This window comes from Sciurus vulgaris (genome assembly GCF_902686455.1).
Source record: "Sciurus vulgaris genome assembly, chromosome: 11".
NCBI classification, from domain to species: domain Eukaryota; kingdom Metazoa; phylum Chordata; class Mammalia; order Rodentia; family Sciuridae; genus Sciurus; species Sciurus vulgaris.
The window spans coordinates 54,281,903-54,297,115 of NC_136472.1; the positions used below are offsets into that span (position 1 = coordinate 54,281,903).

Below are 15,213 nucleotides of genomic sequence, written 5' to 3' on the forward strand. Positions count from 1 at the left end.
GTTTGATGCTAGGGCTTGAATCAGAAGCACTTTACCACTGAGCCACATCCCTAGCCCTTTTTAATTTTTATTTTGAGACAGGGTCTTGCCAAGTTGCTTGGGGTCTTACTAAGTTGCTGAGGCTGACTTTGAATTGTGATCCTCCTGCTTCATCCTCCTGAGTGGCTAAAGTTTGGAGTATTTTTTTTAAAAGATGATAAAAAGTTGTTTTATTGTTGTTGTTGTTGTTGTTGTTTTTTGCAGTGCTGGGGATTTGAACCCAGGGCCTGTGCTTGCAAGGCAAGCACTCTACCAAGTGAGCTATATCCCCAGCCCTGTTTTTCTTTTTAAAGGAACTATTTCCTTTTTTTATTTTTATTTTTAGTTATCAATGGACCTTTATTTATTTATTTATATGTGGTGCTGAGAATCGAACCCAGTGCCTCACACATGCCAGGCAAGCACTCTACCACTGAGCCACAATCTCAGCCTGATAAAAAGAGTTTTTGATGTTAGCTGTGGTACACATCTGTAATCCCAGTGACTCAGGATTGCAAGTTCCAGTCCAGCCTGGACAATTTAGTGAATTTCAGGGTACTCTACGTTCAATCCCCAGTACTGGGGGGGGGGGGCAGTTTGATGTGATTTTTTTCATTCTCAATATCCACTTGTCTTGATAGGTGTCTCAGACATAAATTCAAAGAGTTGGACAAATCATGAGACTAAAGCAGTCAATAAAATTACCGTGGTTGGAAATGGAGAGTTGGGTATTGCCTGCATCTTAGCAATTTCAGCAAAGGTATGTAAGTATAGTGGTTATAAATACATCTATCATAGTGCTACATTTTTAGACAGTTTTATTAACATTCAAAAAATAAATGTTTGGCTTGGTACAGTTGCACACACCTGTAATCAGAGCAAATGAGGAGGCAGAGGGAGGAGGATCACAAGTTCATGGCCAGCTCAGCAACCCTTTGTGAGGCCCTAAGCAACTTATTAAGATCCTGTCTCAAGATAAAAAATAAAAAGGTCTTTTACTCAGTGGTAAAATGCTCCTTAGTTCAATCCTGTACCACAACAAAAAATTTAAAAATTTTTGAAAAATAATGGCTTCATTTTGTCAAATAGGAAAACCTCATTTTGCCTTAAAATATATTTTGTAAGTGACCAAAACATAGCTGAAAGTTCTCATTAATCACGTTTCCTCTTAACTAGTGTTAGTCAGATAGGCTTTGAAAAAGTAATTTGAACAGTGGGCTCATCCTAATCTAAGGGAAGCCTCAACATGACGTTCATCTAATGTAGTCACAAATTCTTTTGTGTTTTCTTGAGTCATGGTGTTTTAATTAAACTCTTATTTAATATTATATTTAATTTTTGTTGTTTATAAAATTAGCATTTTTTAAAAAGGAGTGCTGTTTCTTATATATAATTACCTTCTTTTAGGATCATTCTTTCTGAGTTAATACTTTACATTATGTTTATTTATTTTCTTGTCATTTCTTTTTTCTAAGTCTTTTCTAATTTTTTACATAAAATTTTAACTCCCAGTGAAGTAAAATAACTGCCTGCCTTCTTCCAGGGCCCATTATCATAGTGACAACATATCTTATCATTTGAGAGATGTAGTCTAGAAAATAGCTGTCACTGTATGTTTATTTTGTGACTATTTTTCTTTCCTGTACAGTTTTTCTATTAAAATTTGATTGTTTTGATATCTAAATTCTTCCTTTTCCATTTAAGACTCACATATATCTTGAAGGTAGGTTCCACTTTAGCCAATAATTAATTATATCCAGGGAACTAGAAAAATTTTAAAGCTGACTGCTTAGAATAGTATAGGCTAAATTTTGGCATCTGAGTATACTGTTAATTGGAATTTTGAGTTGTTTTAACTTCTTTTGTTACTAAATAAAATACTTCTATACACATTACTTTGTAAGTTGCTTATTTTCTTACTTTCTTTTGTGTGTATACATCATCTCAAAAATAATATCAGTGAGTCAGAGGGTATGGATTGTTTTATGGCACTCATATATTAGTAGATTACTCTTCAGAAAGGCAGAACTAATTTATGCTGCTAAGAATAATGCATATGTCATCCTGCCTTTTGACATCCCTAATGGTGTTGAGTTTTATTAACTTGGGGGTGGGATGCAGTGGCAGTCAGAGGAGCTACTGGGGATTAAACCCAGGAGTACTTTACCACTGAGCAACATCCCCAGCCCTTTCTGTTTTTTATTTATTTTAAGACAGGGTTTTACTAAGTTGATTAGGTCCTTTCTAAGATGCTGAGGATGGCCTTGAACTTTTAACCCTCCTATTTCAGCCCCCCTAGTGGCTGGGATTACAACAAATTAATTAAATTTTTTTGGTAATAATTTGATGTTTTTGTTAAACACAGTTCAACACCTTTTTAAAGTCATGTTTCCTTAATCCTTAAAAGAATCTCACTGTCATTTGTTTGTTGACTGTCTAGGTGAAAAATTATTTTCTTTTTCTTTTTTAAACATTAGTATTTTGATACAAGGTACAATATTTAAATAATATACCAATAATAGCAGTCTAACAGTGGCAGCAGTAGTAGTCGTGATAGTAATAGCAGTAACTAATCTTTACTAAATGCTTACTAGATGCCAGGCAGTTGTCTAAACACTTGACTCATTTTTACAATGACCCTATTGCTTAGGTGGTGTTGTTTTTCACCATTTTACAACTGAAAAACCAAGCCACACTGTTAATAAATGGTGCCACCAGGATTTGAGAATAGGTAATCTATATATCAGAACCTGTATATTAGATTCTTACTGCTCAAAATATGGCTTTCAGACAAGTAATATGGGCATTTCCTAAGATTTTATTAGAAATGCATAATTCTACTTCTAATTCTGCATTAAAAAAAAAACCCTGGTTATTCATATACTTCACTGATCCATTAAATGGTGATCCATTAACGCCTAAGAAGCTCAGTCCCGTGTCATATAATCAGTCTTACAACTACATACAGTAAGACTGAGTTCAGTGACTGTCCCAGTGTTACATAGCTCACATATAAAATAATGGAGTTGTTTGCTTAACCATTAAGTTTGTTTGCCTGATAGTCTGGTAGATCTCTGGATATTTCTGCCCCATGAACTCTTAGGTTTCTTACTACTTTGGAGAAAGCCCTTCCAGAAAGATAAACTGACTCTTAGAGTTTCCATGCTGTTATTCCATGCCATCCAGGAAGCCCTTATTAGGCAAGTGGAGTATTCTGTGAGCTCTCTGGGGAGGTGTGTTAGGGTTCTCTAGAGGAATAGAAATCAACACAAGTGTGATTATAAAAGGGGATCTATTAGATTGGCTTACACAACCAGAAGCTGGATAGTTCAAAATGGCTGTCTGCAGCTGGAGAGCTGGAAGAACCAGTAGCTGCGCAGTCCAAGATGAAGAAGCCCCAGAACCAGAAAGATCAACAGAGCTACACTAGTCTGAGACTAAGTCTTCTGGAAACCACCTGGGGAACACTGGCAGCGTCAGCTTTGGAAGAATGAAGAAGCAAGAGTCCAATATCCTCAAAGGATCGAAGCAGCGATCAAGAACCTGTTCAAGAGTCGAGTTTGCATCTGTATCTGCTTCCTTGTTCTTCCAGCTTTTATTCCATCCTGTTGGGCGGTGCTGCCCACGCTTAGAGAGAGGCTACACTTCAGTTCACTATCCCACAATCCAGTCATTCCCAGACATGCCCTCATGACACACCCAGAGGCCTCTTAATCATCAGCATCTCTTAATTCAGTCACGTTGACAATTCAAATTAACCATTACAGGAGGGTACCACCTAATAGCAGAATTTGACTTTAGATTTATGGCTATTACCAGATTTTTTTTTCTTTTTGGTACAGGTGATTGAACCCAGGGGTGCTCAACCACTGGGCCACATCCCTAGCCCTTTTTTTAAAAAAATATTTTTGATTTAGAGAGGGAGTCTTGCTAAGCTGCTAAGTTGTTTAGGGCCTTGCTAAGTAGCTTGGGCTGGCTTTGAACTTGTGATCCTCTTGCCTCAGACTCCTGAGCTGCCTTTTTTTTTTTTTTTTTTAAGAGAAAGCTGGCATTAGTTTTGACTTTTGTGCTAAGAATGAAGTGCTAAAATAGACCCCAAAATCTAAACTGTTTCAGAATTAAAATTAATGATATTACAATGAAAATGTACTCAGGAACAAGAGCAAACTTGCTGAGTGTACCAAGAAACCTTTATTACTCATCCCATCAAAAAACTCCTGCAATCTATATGGCTTTGAATTTACTTCTTTTAGATCTTGGTTTTCAAGAGTTAACTCCAAGGGAGCACATTATTCAAGTCCATAATAACTTCTTGATTTCATGTCACTTTTATTGCAATTGTGCTAGTTATCCTTTTTTTTTTTTTTTTTCTGGACGTATCCCCAGCCCTTTTTATTTTTTATGTTGAAAGTGGGTCTCACTGAGTTGCTGAGTTTGGCTTCACACTTGCAATCCTCCTGCCTCAGCCTTCTGAGCCACTGGGATTACAGGCATGTGCCACCATGCCTGACTTTACCTACCCTTCTTAAGATGACACGAAATCTCACTTCTTAATTAAATTGAGTAATTGGCCATGTCCAATGTAATGCTATTCCCTTTCTTACTGTACTTTACAGGGCATTGCAGACAGGCTGGTCCTTTTAGATCTCTCAGAAGGAACTAAAGGAGGAACCATGGACCTTGACATCTTCAACCTGCCTAATGTGGAGATCAGCAAAGGTTTAATTATTCTGCCTAAAGATGTTTGCTTTATTTGCTCTTATATTTGAGTCTTGGAATTGGCATTGGGGATTTAACTCAAGGCCTCTCACATGCTAGGAAAGCACTGAGCTATATCTCCAGTCCTTTCCATTTTTGAGACAGGATCTGCCTAGATGTCATTGAACTTGTGATCCTCTTGCCTCAGCCTCCCGAGTAGTTGTGATTACAGGTGCCACCACACCTGGCTTGAGTTCTAGCATTTTGATGCTGAAAAATACCTTGAGGATTACCTAGTACAAGCCCCTCATTTTGTCACAAGAAGTATCTCTGTAAAAGGGTCCAAGGAGTTCATGGAGAGAAAGGGGAACCTGACTCTGGACCAATGGGGTTTTTGGCATATGTGATGGAAAAGAATTAGAGTACATGCCAGCCAGGCATAAAGAGAAGTTTATTTAGGAAAGTAGATACATAATTAAGGGAGAATGAGGGCAGTCTCAAGAGAAAGATACTTGTGGAGGTAAAGCAAGGCAGATGCTTTCAAGGGAGATTGCAGGCCATTTTAAGAGAGAGAGATGCAGTTTTGGTGTTCCTTTTTAAGGAAACTTGGTGAGGTGTGAGTACGAACTGCTATTAGTCCAGTGATCTCAAGACAGTTTCTGGTGGTCTGATTTGTCTCAGGATCCTTAGGCTGACGTGGTCTTCATTATCTGATCAATAGTACTATAAAGTCCTAAATTAGTACTAAAATAGTACTAAATTATGAGTTCTTCAAGATATCATATCCCCACTTCCCTCCTCTCCTCTTCTCTTCCCTTTGCCTCCCCACTCTGCTCTCTCTCGCTCCTTATTCTATTTACTGGGGTTTAATTAACAGTGCACAGGTAGATTTACAGATTTCTCAGGAATCTTGGAGTAAGAGGTGTGAAAGGGAGACTGGCTTGGGGAGTGACAGGCCTGGAAAAGTATGTGGAAATTTTGAATTAAAATCTTATTTCCTTGTTCTTCCTTTATGCCTCTTTTTTACCTATTTCTTATTCCTTCTATCCTACCTCAGTTTTATACACTGGGAAAGATTCAAATAAGTAACTTTTACAAAATCATACACATTATAAATGATTATGTTAACAGAGTCAAATGAACAAAGAGATTCATTCAGATTGTTCAGAAGAATTTATTCTTTGACTTATATTTCTACATAAATTTGTTTTTTCTGGTTGCTTTGTTTCTCAGAATATATTGGTTAGGCAGTGGTTTGAATCCTAGCTCTGCTACATTATAGCTCTGATGTTTGTCAGATTATATAATCTCTCAAAATTCAGTTTTCTCATCTGTGAAGTGGGAATAATATTTCTTGGTATATAACAAAGTGGTAAGCCAAGATTAAGAAAAACAACTCGATCATATTGCTTTCACTAAAACATTTTTAAAATAAGTTTTAATAAGAACAAAAAGGGTTTCTGGTGTCTATGGCCGAGGCGGTGAAACCCCAGCGCCAGGCCAAGGCCAAGGCCAGCCGGACTAAAACCAAGGTGAGGATTCGTCCCTCCCTCCGGAGGCTCTCGCAGTGCTCTCTGCTTCCTTTCCTCCTCCTGGGCCTTTCCAGCCACTCTACTCCCATTCCTTGAGCCTCTGCATCCTTCGCTTCCAATATCTGATCCCACCACTCATTGACACCGGCCTTGCCCCTCCAGTCCTCCTCGAGGTCCGCCTGCCGCACTGTCAGAGCCCACTTCGCCTTCTCCCTCTTCTGCCCTTACCCAGCTCTTGCTTTTCTGCTCCCTTCTTGACTTCTGTTACCTGGGTTTGCTGTCAAATACCTCCTACCCCCAGTTGATTGCCTCTTATTTTTTTTGTAACGTGGGATCTTGGTGAATCTCTCCTTGCACAGAGAGAACAGAGACCTCTGCTCCACACTGAGACGGCATTTTCTGAGCTGTATGGGTAGCGACAGATACAAAATAGACTGTGGTGATGTGTCAGTCCTTCACTTTGAAAATTCAGGGTGGTCCTGCTGTTTTTTTCTTACCCGATTGTTTACGATGGAGCATGAATGTCTAGAAATGAACCCCAGGCAGGACTCACATCATAGGAATGTATTTGGGTTTTTCCAGTTTCCTGGTTTAGACTACGTGTGAGATTTTAAGTTGATTTGTTATGTTTTTAGGCCTAGTCTGGATTTTCATTTTATTCCTCTATGTTTTTCACTGAATAGACTAAATGCGACTTCTAGATGGCTGGACCTACATAATTTTGACTTACCTGAAGCAATTTACATAAAGGAAACAAAGAGGATGGTATTAAAACTACAGAAAATTTTCTTTCCCAGAGGTGGATTATGTTCCAGAGCGGGTGTAACTTAAACATGATGCCATAATCTTATTTTTCCCCTCCGTGGAAACAAGGTTTTAACAGTGTTTTCATGGGTATCTTATTTAATAAACTATAAATGACTTATGTGGATCCCTCTCATTATGATGCCTTCTTAATAGCTGTAGTGAATTAGGCACAACAGTGCACCAGGTGTGTCAGCAGTCACTAGAAAGCCATTTTGGTAACTAATTTTAGAAATACTTTAAAGAGAAATAACTTTGCCTTTTAGTAGATTGGTAAAGAACTATCTAGGCATAGAAGAAAGAGAAAACTCATTGACCAGGCATGTATAAAATTCCTGAAACTAAAGTACTGTAGTACATAACACATGAACATCAGTGGTCTATAGAGAGCAGAATCTGAAATCTTAATATCTATTTTTTCTCCTCAAGTAAATGATGAAACTAAATTATAGATGATAAATGATAGCCCAGAATCATGCAGTAAGCATGAGAACTCAGGTTAAAGTCAGAAATTCTGACTCTCAATTAATAGCTTAATAATTGTTTCATGTCATATATCTAGATGTCTCTAGTCATAGACTGTATAAATGCTTAAAAATGATCAGTAAGGAGGATTCTCAATTTATTTTGTTTAAAACAATTTCTAAATTAAAAAATTAAAACTAATTTATTTTTGAATACCTCCTGAAAAGCCAATAGTTTATTTTATTGGCATATTTCTTAAACATTCAGTAGTTTATTTTCTTAACTGGTAAAAGTTTAGGAAGAGGAGCTGGGTGCAATGGTGCATACCTGTAATCCCAATGACTAGGGAGGCTGAGGCAGGAGGATTGTAAGTTTGAGGCCAGCTTAAGCAGTTTAGTGAGATCCTGTCTCAAAATAAAAAATAAAAAGGGCTGGAGATGTAGCTCAGTGATTAAGTGCCCCTGGGTTCAATCCCCAGTATATATTTAAAAAAAATTATGAAGAGGAGCAGTTGCGGTAGTGCACATCTGTAATCCCAGGAACTGGGAAGACTGAGGCAGGGGCATAGCAAATTCAAGGCCAGTCTGGTCAACTTTGCAAAACCCTGTCTCAAAGTAAATTAAAGGGGGCCTTGGGGATATAGCTCAATGGCAAAGTGCCCCTGGGTTCAATCCCCAGAACTGCAAAAACAAAATAATAATAAAGTTTATGAAGAAGCTTTCATTTCAGAGGCATTTTGTCAAACTAGAAACCTTTGTTACATACTTTTTTCTCATCCTGTAAATTTAGTCACTAAATCTTACCAGTTGCATTCCCAGATATTCTCTTGATTCTGCCCACTCCTCTCTGTTCTAACCACCATGACCCTTCTCCAAAGAGGATTTCTGTTGAACGGGTCTCTTCACATTCATTCTTGCTGTCCATTCTCAAAACTGAAGCTGGTTTGATTAAAAGTTTTCCTAGGTTTCCTGTTTCCCAGGGGTTAGAGTTCAAAGCATTAAAGCCATGCTTGATCTGGCCTCATCTTCCTCCTCAGCTTTGTTCTATGACCATTCTATTTTGATTCTCAACTATATAGGTCCTTCCCTGCTCCAGGGCCTTTGCACATGCTGTTTTCTCTTCCCTGACACCCCTTCTAGGCCTTCTTCATGTAGCCAACTACTGCTCATTTGTGATGTCTCAGATTAAATACTTACTCAGAGAAGCTTTCCCTCATCCCCCTCATGTTACTCCATGAGTGTTACTTCAGTAACACTTTGCACCCCTCTGTGTCCCTCATCTCACTTGTAGTTACTTTGACAACATTTGTCTTCTTCTTTCTATTGTGAGCTCACTGAGGGAGGGACCTCTCTTGTTACCAATACCCTTCACAACTCCTGAAGTCACTTGGTAGGGTGCATGTGTGTGCATGGGTACTGGGCATTTAACCCAGGGATGCTCTGCCATTTGAGCTACACCCTGCCCCCTTTTAATTTTGAGACAGGGTCTTGCTAAATTACTGAGGCTGGCCTTGAATTTGTCATCCTCCTGTCTCAGCCTCCCAAGCTGCTAAGATTACAGGCATTCACCACCATGCTTGGTCAGTAATGTTTGTTGAATGAAGAAATAAATGCCAGTATTGAAGTATATTTCTAAGCTTCATCACTCAAATTTACTCTAGTAAACTTCCTCTGATGGTATAAGAAAACAAATAGAAAATGTCCACCACACCAACAAAACCCTCTTCCTTGTTAATCTAAGAAAATTAACTCTTCTTTTAGAATAAATAGATGCCTTTCTTTAAAAAAAAAAAAAAAGGGTTTCTGTGTCAAATAAAATTTAAATATTCAAAAAGTTATTTTGGAGGCTGAGGATATAGCTCAGTGGCAAAATGTTTACCTACCATGCATGAGGCCCTGAGATTAATCTCTAGCCCTTCAAAAATAAAGAAAAATTTTAAAAGTTTTTTTTTTTTTCCCTATGAAATGGACATCTGTGTTATCCAGGCTAATCTACAACCTCTGACCTCTTATACTTTACCTTTTTCTTTTCTTTCTTTCTTTTTTTTTTTTTTTTTTTGGTACCAGGTATTAAACTCTGGGGCAGTTAAGCACTGAGCCATATCCCTAGCCCTTTTTTAAAACTTTTACATAGTGTCTTGTTAAATTGCTTATGGCCTCACTAGTTGCTGAGGCTGGCTTTGAACTTGCAATCCTCCTGCCTCAGCCTCCTAAGTCACTGGGATTACTGGCATGTACTACTATGCCCAGGAACGTCTCGCATTTTAGATTTTAAAAAATTGAGGGGCTGGGCTTGTACCTCAGTGGTAGAGTGCTTGCCTAATATGTGTGAGGCACTGGGTATGATTATTAGCACCACATATAAATAAATAAAAATAAAGGTCCACAGACAACTAAAAATAATTTTTATAAAAACTGAGTCTATTTCATAATGTACATTATAAATTAGTAGATAGATTTAGGTAGATAAATACTATATTTGCGAGTGTAGGCCTGAAAATATTTCACTACCAGGGATTCATGATTTTAAAAAAAGAGAGAAAGACGGGTACAGGGGCACACACCTGTAATCCCAGCTGCTCTGGAGGCTGAGGCAGGAGGATCTGAGTTCAGAGCCAGCCTCAGCAACTTATAAGCAACTATGCAAGACCCTGTCTCTAAGTAAAATATTAAAAGAGAGCTGGAGATGCAACTCAGTGGTTAAGTGCCCCTGGGTTCAATCCCCATATCAAGAAAGAAAAAAAAAAAAAAAAAAGCATTTAAAGAAGTATTTTCTAAAATGTTTCTACCAGTTTATAGATACAAACAGATTGTATATACTGTAGTTGTTTGGCTTTCTTTTGCCTTTACTTGGGTCCCCTGTATTTCTTGACCATGTTTTTCAAATAATATATAAAAACACAGTCTCATGAGCCTGAATGTACTAAGAACAGTGGTCAGAAAAATTGAAATCATTCTTATCAGTTCTAAAAATTGGGTGTTATAGTTTATAAACCTGTAAGAGCCCTGTAGGAGACAATGAGTTCACTTTGCTTCTCTGGAAAAAGTACTGTAGTTGCTTTAATGATCCTTTTGTAGGCCTCTTATAGAGAATCCTTTGGGGAACAGGGTATTCTCTTGTGCCTGTCATTTCCAGGGAGTGAAGTTCTTAAGAGACCTCTTAATTCTTCCAAATCATTTTAGGAGACTGTTTAGTACATGGACCCTAGAGATTATGAGGCCACTTAGGACTTGAGGAAATTATTTATTTCTGTGTCTCATTAACCATCAATAAATGTTCCCTCAGGTAATTGAAAGCACAGAAGCATTGGAATAGATGGATAATTCATGGTGCATGCCACCAAGTGGGGACTCAGTAATTATCTGTTGAGTGTTGAATGAGTATACATAATCTTGGGCCAATTTTCATGTTTTATTAATTGATTCTGGTTGCACATTTTTGATGACAACTTAATTACTAATACATGAAACAATTTTAAATGTAATGGTAACTGACATCCCAAAAATATATGGAGAAGTACAGTAATAATTTGGGAAATTAAAGCTCATTTGGAAATTTTATTAACACTTCACCATGACATTCATAGATGATTACAAGTGACCAATTATCCACTAGTTGTGCTTTGCTTCAATTAGCTTTTTCAAATAGCTACTATAATGTTTTGGAGGGGGATTACATATGATCATGCAAATACAAACATACACACACAAATAGTTATGCTCATGTATGCATGAACCAAATCAGGAAATACACTTAGAAACTGGAAAGAGTAGCTGTTTTAGGAATTAGACTGTGGAATCTGGCTGCTCTGTTTGCACCTAATCGTGTGTGTGTGTGTGTGTGTGTGTGTTTATATATTTAAATACCTTTTTATTGTGCTAAAATATACATAAAATTACCAGTAGTGACTCTTAACACTAATTCATAATGTATATTCAATACATTTACAACATTGTGCAACTATCACCACTATCTAATTTCTAGAACATTTGCATCACTCCTAAAAGGAAATTCTGTAGAACATATTAAGGAATTGCTCCCTATTTCCCCTCCTTCAGCCCCTGGCAACTACTAATCTGCTTTCACTATGAACTTGCCTTTTCTGGATATTTTAGATACAGTTGTCCCTTGGTATCCACAGGGAATTGGTTCTAGGACCCCCACAGATACCCAAATTTGCAGATATTCAAGTTTATGATGTAAAATGGCATAGTATTTGTGTATACACACTATACACATCTTCTTGTATTTTGTGTGTGTGTGTGTGTGTGTGTGTGTGTGTGTGTGTGTGTGTGTGTGTGTGTGTATTACTAGGGATTAAATCAGGGGCACTCTACCATGAGTTACATTCACAGTCCTAATTGTACTGAACTGTTTAGAGAATAATGACAAGGAAAAAAAGGCTGAACATGTTCAGTATAATTTTTTAAATTATCTTTGGCAGTACTGGGGAACTTTATCCAAATATTTTTGATCTATGTTTGGCTTAATCCATGATGTAGAACTCATGGACATGGGGAACCAACTATAAATGGATCACAGTCTTTTTTGTGCAGCTTTTTTCACTTAGCATGTTTTCGGGATTCTTCCATACTGGAACATGTGTCTGGACATCATTCCTTTTTATGGCTGATAATGTTTATATCAGTGTTATCAGGGGGTGTACATTTGAGTCATATGTTTTCACTATTGTGAACAGTGCTTCTATGAACAGTCAGGTCCACTATTTTAAAACCTATTTCAGTTCTTTTGGGCATATACTCCAAAGTGGAATTGCTGGACTGCATGGCAATTCTGTATTTAACTTACAAAGAAATTAATGGTATAATTTTGAAAATATAAACAACACATATAGACCTAAATAATTCTGTGTGTTTCTTTGAATATTTTTTAACACTTTCAAACACTTTCATGCTATTCCATTATATGGAAGACTGTATGTTCTTTAACCAGTTCAATATTTATAGACATTTAAGTCATCTGAGTTTTTGTTGTTTTGTTTTGTTTTCTGATTACAAATAATTCTACAGAAGGCCTTGAAAAACAAATTTTTGTGTACTTTTTAAAGTATTACTGGTGGGATAAAGTAGAATTACTGGGTCAAACAGTATATATTTTTAAATTTTATAATATTCTCCTCAAAGAGGTTGTACTAATTTACACTCTCACCAAGAGTATAAGAAGGTTCCTGTTTTCTTTCTCTTTATTACAATTTACTATTTTAAACATAGGTAATGGAGTAACTGGTCTATGATATTATTTTGATCATGCCATTTCCTGGTGTGTCATTGTTATCTCTTATCCTTTACTAATAATAGCTACCTTTTTTTTAAGAAAATCAGTAAATATATGTTACATGCTTTACACATATTCAAAATCCATTACTTCTCTTATTCCGTTTTACAAATGAAAGAATTAAAACAGAGTGTGGCTTAGGTTATACAGTTGGTAAAAGGTCAACCTGGAGTTTCAAATTCCATTTATTACCAACATCTTATGAGTCATGCCAGAAATAGTCTGTGCCTATGCAAGTATAAATGTGTACTCAGATATGTTTGTATACACATGGGAAAGTAGTTGTAAATCAAAAACTTAAGTTATCACTGACATTAGAGCAAAATAAAATTTGTTCAATAGACAATAGTTCTTAAGACATGGTTTATAGATTGATCACTTCTGTCAAATCACCTGAGATGCTTGTTAAAATTCTAGATTCCTGACTTCTACTTCAGGTCTATGGAACCTGAATTTCTAGAGGGGAGGACCTGGGAATCAACATTTTAAACATTTATCTCAAGTAGTTCTTTTTTTTAGTTGTTGATGGGTCTTTATTTTATTTATTGTTTGTATGTGGTGCTGAGAATCGAACCCAGTGTCTCATACATGCCAGGCAAGCGCTCTATCACTGAGCCACAACCCCAACCCCTCAAGTAGTTCTTATACTCATTAAAAGCACTACTGTGAGTAGTGACACAACCAGCTGTGAAATCAGCATGTTGTATTATGATTAGCATTTTATAAAAACCAACTGAAATGGAATAGAAAATATCAGCACATAGTTGGGTACAATGGTGCACACTTGTAATTCCAGCAACCTGGGAGCTAATGCAGGAAGAGGTTTGAGGTCAGCCTTAACAACTTAGTGAGACCCAGTCTCAAAAAGATTTTTTAATTATTTTTATCTAAATAAATAAAATGTTAAAATTAAAATATTTTTACTTAAAAATTTTTATTTAAAAGGCTGGTGTGTAGCTCAGTGGTTAAGTACCTCTGAGTATTAAAAAAAAAAAAAAAAGATATATACATGGCATAAAATACCTGGTTCAGGCCCTTGGTTTCCCACATATGATTAATTCTTGGAAAGTCCTAGCATTCTTATGGAAGAATTCAAAACTCAGCTCAGCTCACTGACAATAATAATTAAAGTCACTCAATTGAGCAGTGATTTCCTACTTTATTTTAAATAACAGTATCCTTGTTTAACAGCTACAAAATCCTCCCATTTCACCAGGAAAACAAATATGTGTATATATCCCCTCCATTCATTGAACACAATAAATTGCCTAATTGCCTAAAACTAGTATGGATTCATTCTTTGAGGGTTCCATCCCACCAACAAAGGGGGATTTCTTTTTTTTTTTGTACTAAGGATTGAACCCAAGGGCACTTAATCCCTGAGTCACATTTCCTGCTTGTTTTATATTTTATTTAGAGACAGGGTCTTGCTAAGTTGCTTAGAGCCCTACTAAGTTGCTGAGGCTGGCTTTGAACCCAAAATCCTTGGGCCTCAGCCTCCCAAGCCATTGGGATTATAGGCATGTCCATCTGCACCCAGCCTGGTATTTTTTTTTTTTTTTTTTTTTTTTTGGAGTGGGGTATGGGAGATTGAACTGAACTCAGGGGCACTTGACCACTGAACCACAAACCCAGCCCTATTTTTTATTTTATTTAGAGACAGGGTCTCACTGAGTTGCTTAATGCCTCACTTTTGCTTTGAACTCATGATCCTCCTCCTCAGCCTCCAGAGCCACAGGGATTATAGGCATGCCAGGCACTGGGATTTTTAATAGTTACCATCTTAGCACAATTTTCTAGATTAAGGGTTATCATCATCAGTATAAGAGTATATACGTTTCTAAATTTTTGAGTCATTAAAAAACAATTTGGTCAGGTGCAGCAACACACACTCATAATTCCAGTGGCTTGTGAGGCTTAGGCAGAAAGGTCACAAGTTTGAGGCCAGCAACTTAGTCAGATCCTATCTCAAAATAAAAAATAGAAAAGTACTGGGGATGTATCTCAGTGGTAGAGCACCTCTGGGTTCAATCCTGAGTACTGAGAAAAAATTGGAAAGGACCATCGTCCATCATTTTTAGTACAGTTAGAATGGTTTAACAATATGCCAGATAAATTAAAATACTTGTACTGTTTCTAGTATATGTAGACTGATATACTGACCAAACTACTTCAACAGGTCTCCACATTTAGACATCATTATTGAAACAGTTGCCCAGTTTTTCATGATTTTAAATAAGATAAATCAATGCTTTAAAATCAACTCATTTCATTCATCACAATATCATCTTCATAATCAGAACATGAAATATTACTTATTGGTCTATTACTTGGTAACAGATTTGAGAATCTCTTGATATAACTGTGACCAGCCCCAGCCTCTGGTCTAGGTGCTAGACCT

The 15,213-nt window shown here is 36.9% G+C and overlaps 2 protein-coding genes and 1 long non-coding RNA gene across 18 annotated transcripts in view; 2 read left to right on the top strand and 1 right to left on the bottom strand.

Moving 5' to 3' along the window:
• Positions 1-15,213, bottom strand: part of MISFA (mitochondrial sheath formation associated) — a gene marked incomplete at its 3' end in the record, with an annotated part of 120,497 nt that overhangs the window by 83,887 nt on the left and 21,397 nt on the right. The gene's annotated exons all lie outside the window — the stretch shown is intronic.
• The window catches only part of UEVLD (UEV and lactate/malate dehyrogenase domains), a gene marked incomplete at both ends in the record, with an annotated part of 69,045 nt that overhangs the window by 36,720 nt on the left and 17,112 nt on the right, over positions 1-15,213 (top strand). For all 7 annotated transcript variants that reach the window (XM_079101855.1, XM_079101859.1, XM_079101856.1 and 4 more), the window contains 2 exons: positions 660-778; positions 4,635-4,737. In XM_079101855.1, coding sequence (XP_078957981.1) covers positions 660-778; positions 4,635-4,737 — 222 coding nt within the window. The remainder of the gene's footprint in view (positions 1-659; positions 779-4,634; positions 4,738-15,213) is intronic.
• LOC306640652 lies at positions 10,127-13,855 on the top strand. The gene is made up of 2 exons (XR_013757845.1): positions 10,127-11,787; positions 11,832-13,855. It is a non-coding gene; the product is annotated as an uncharacterized lncRNA (long non-coding RNA).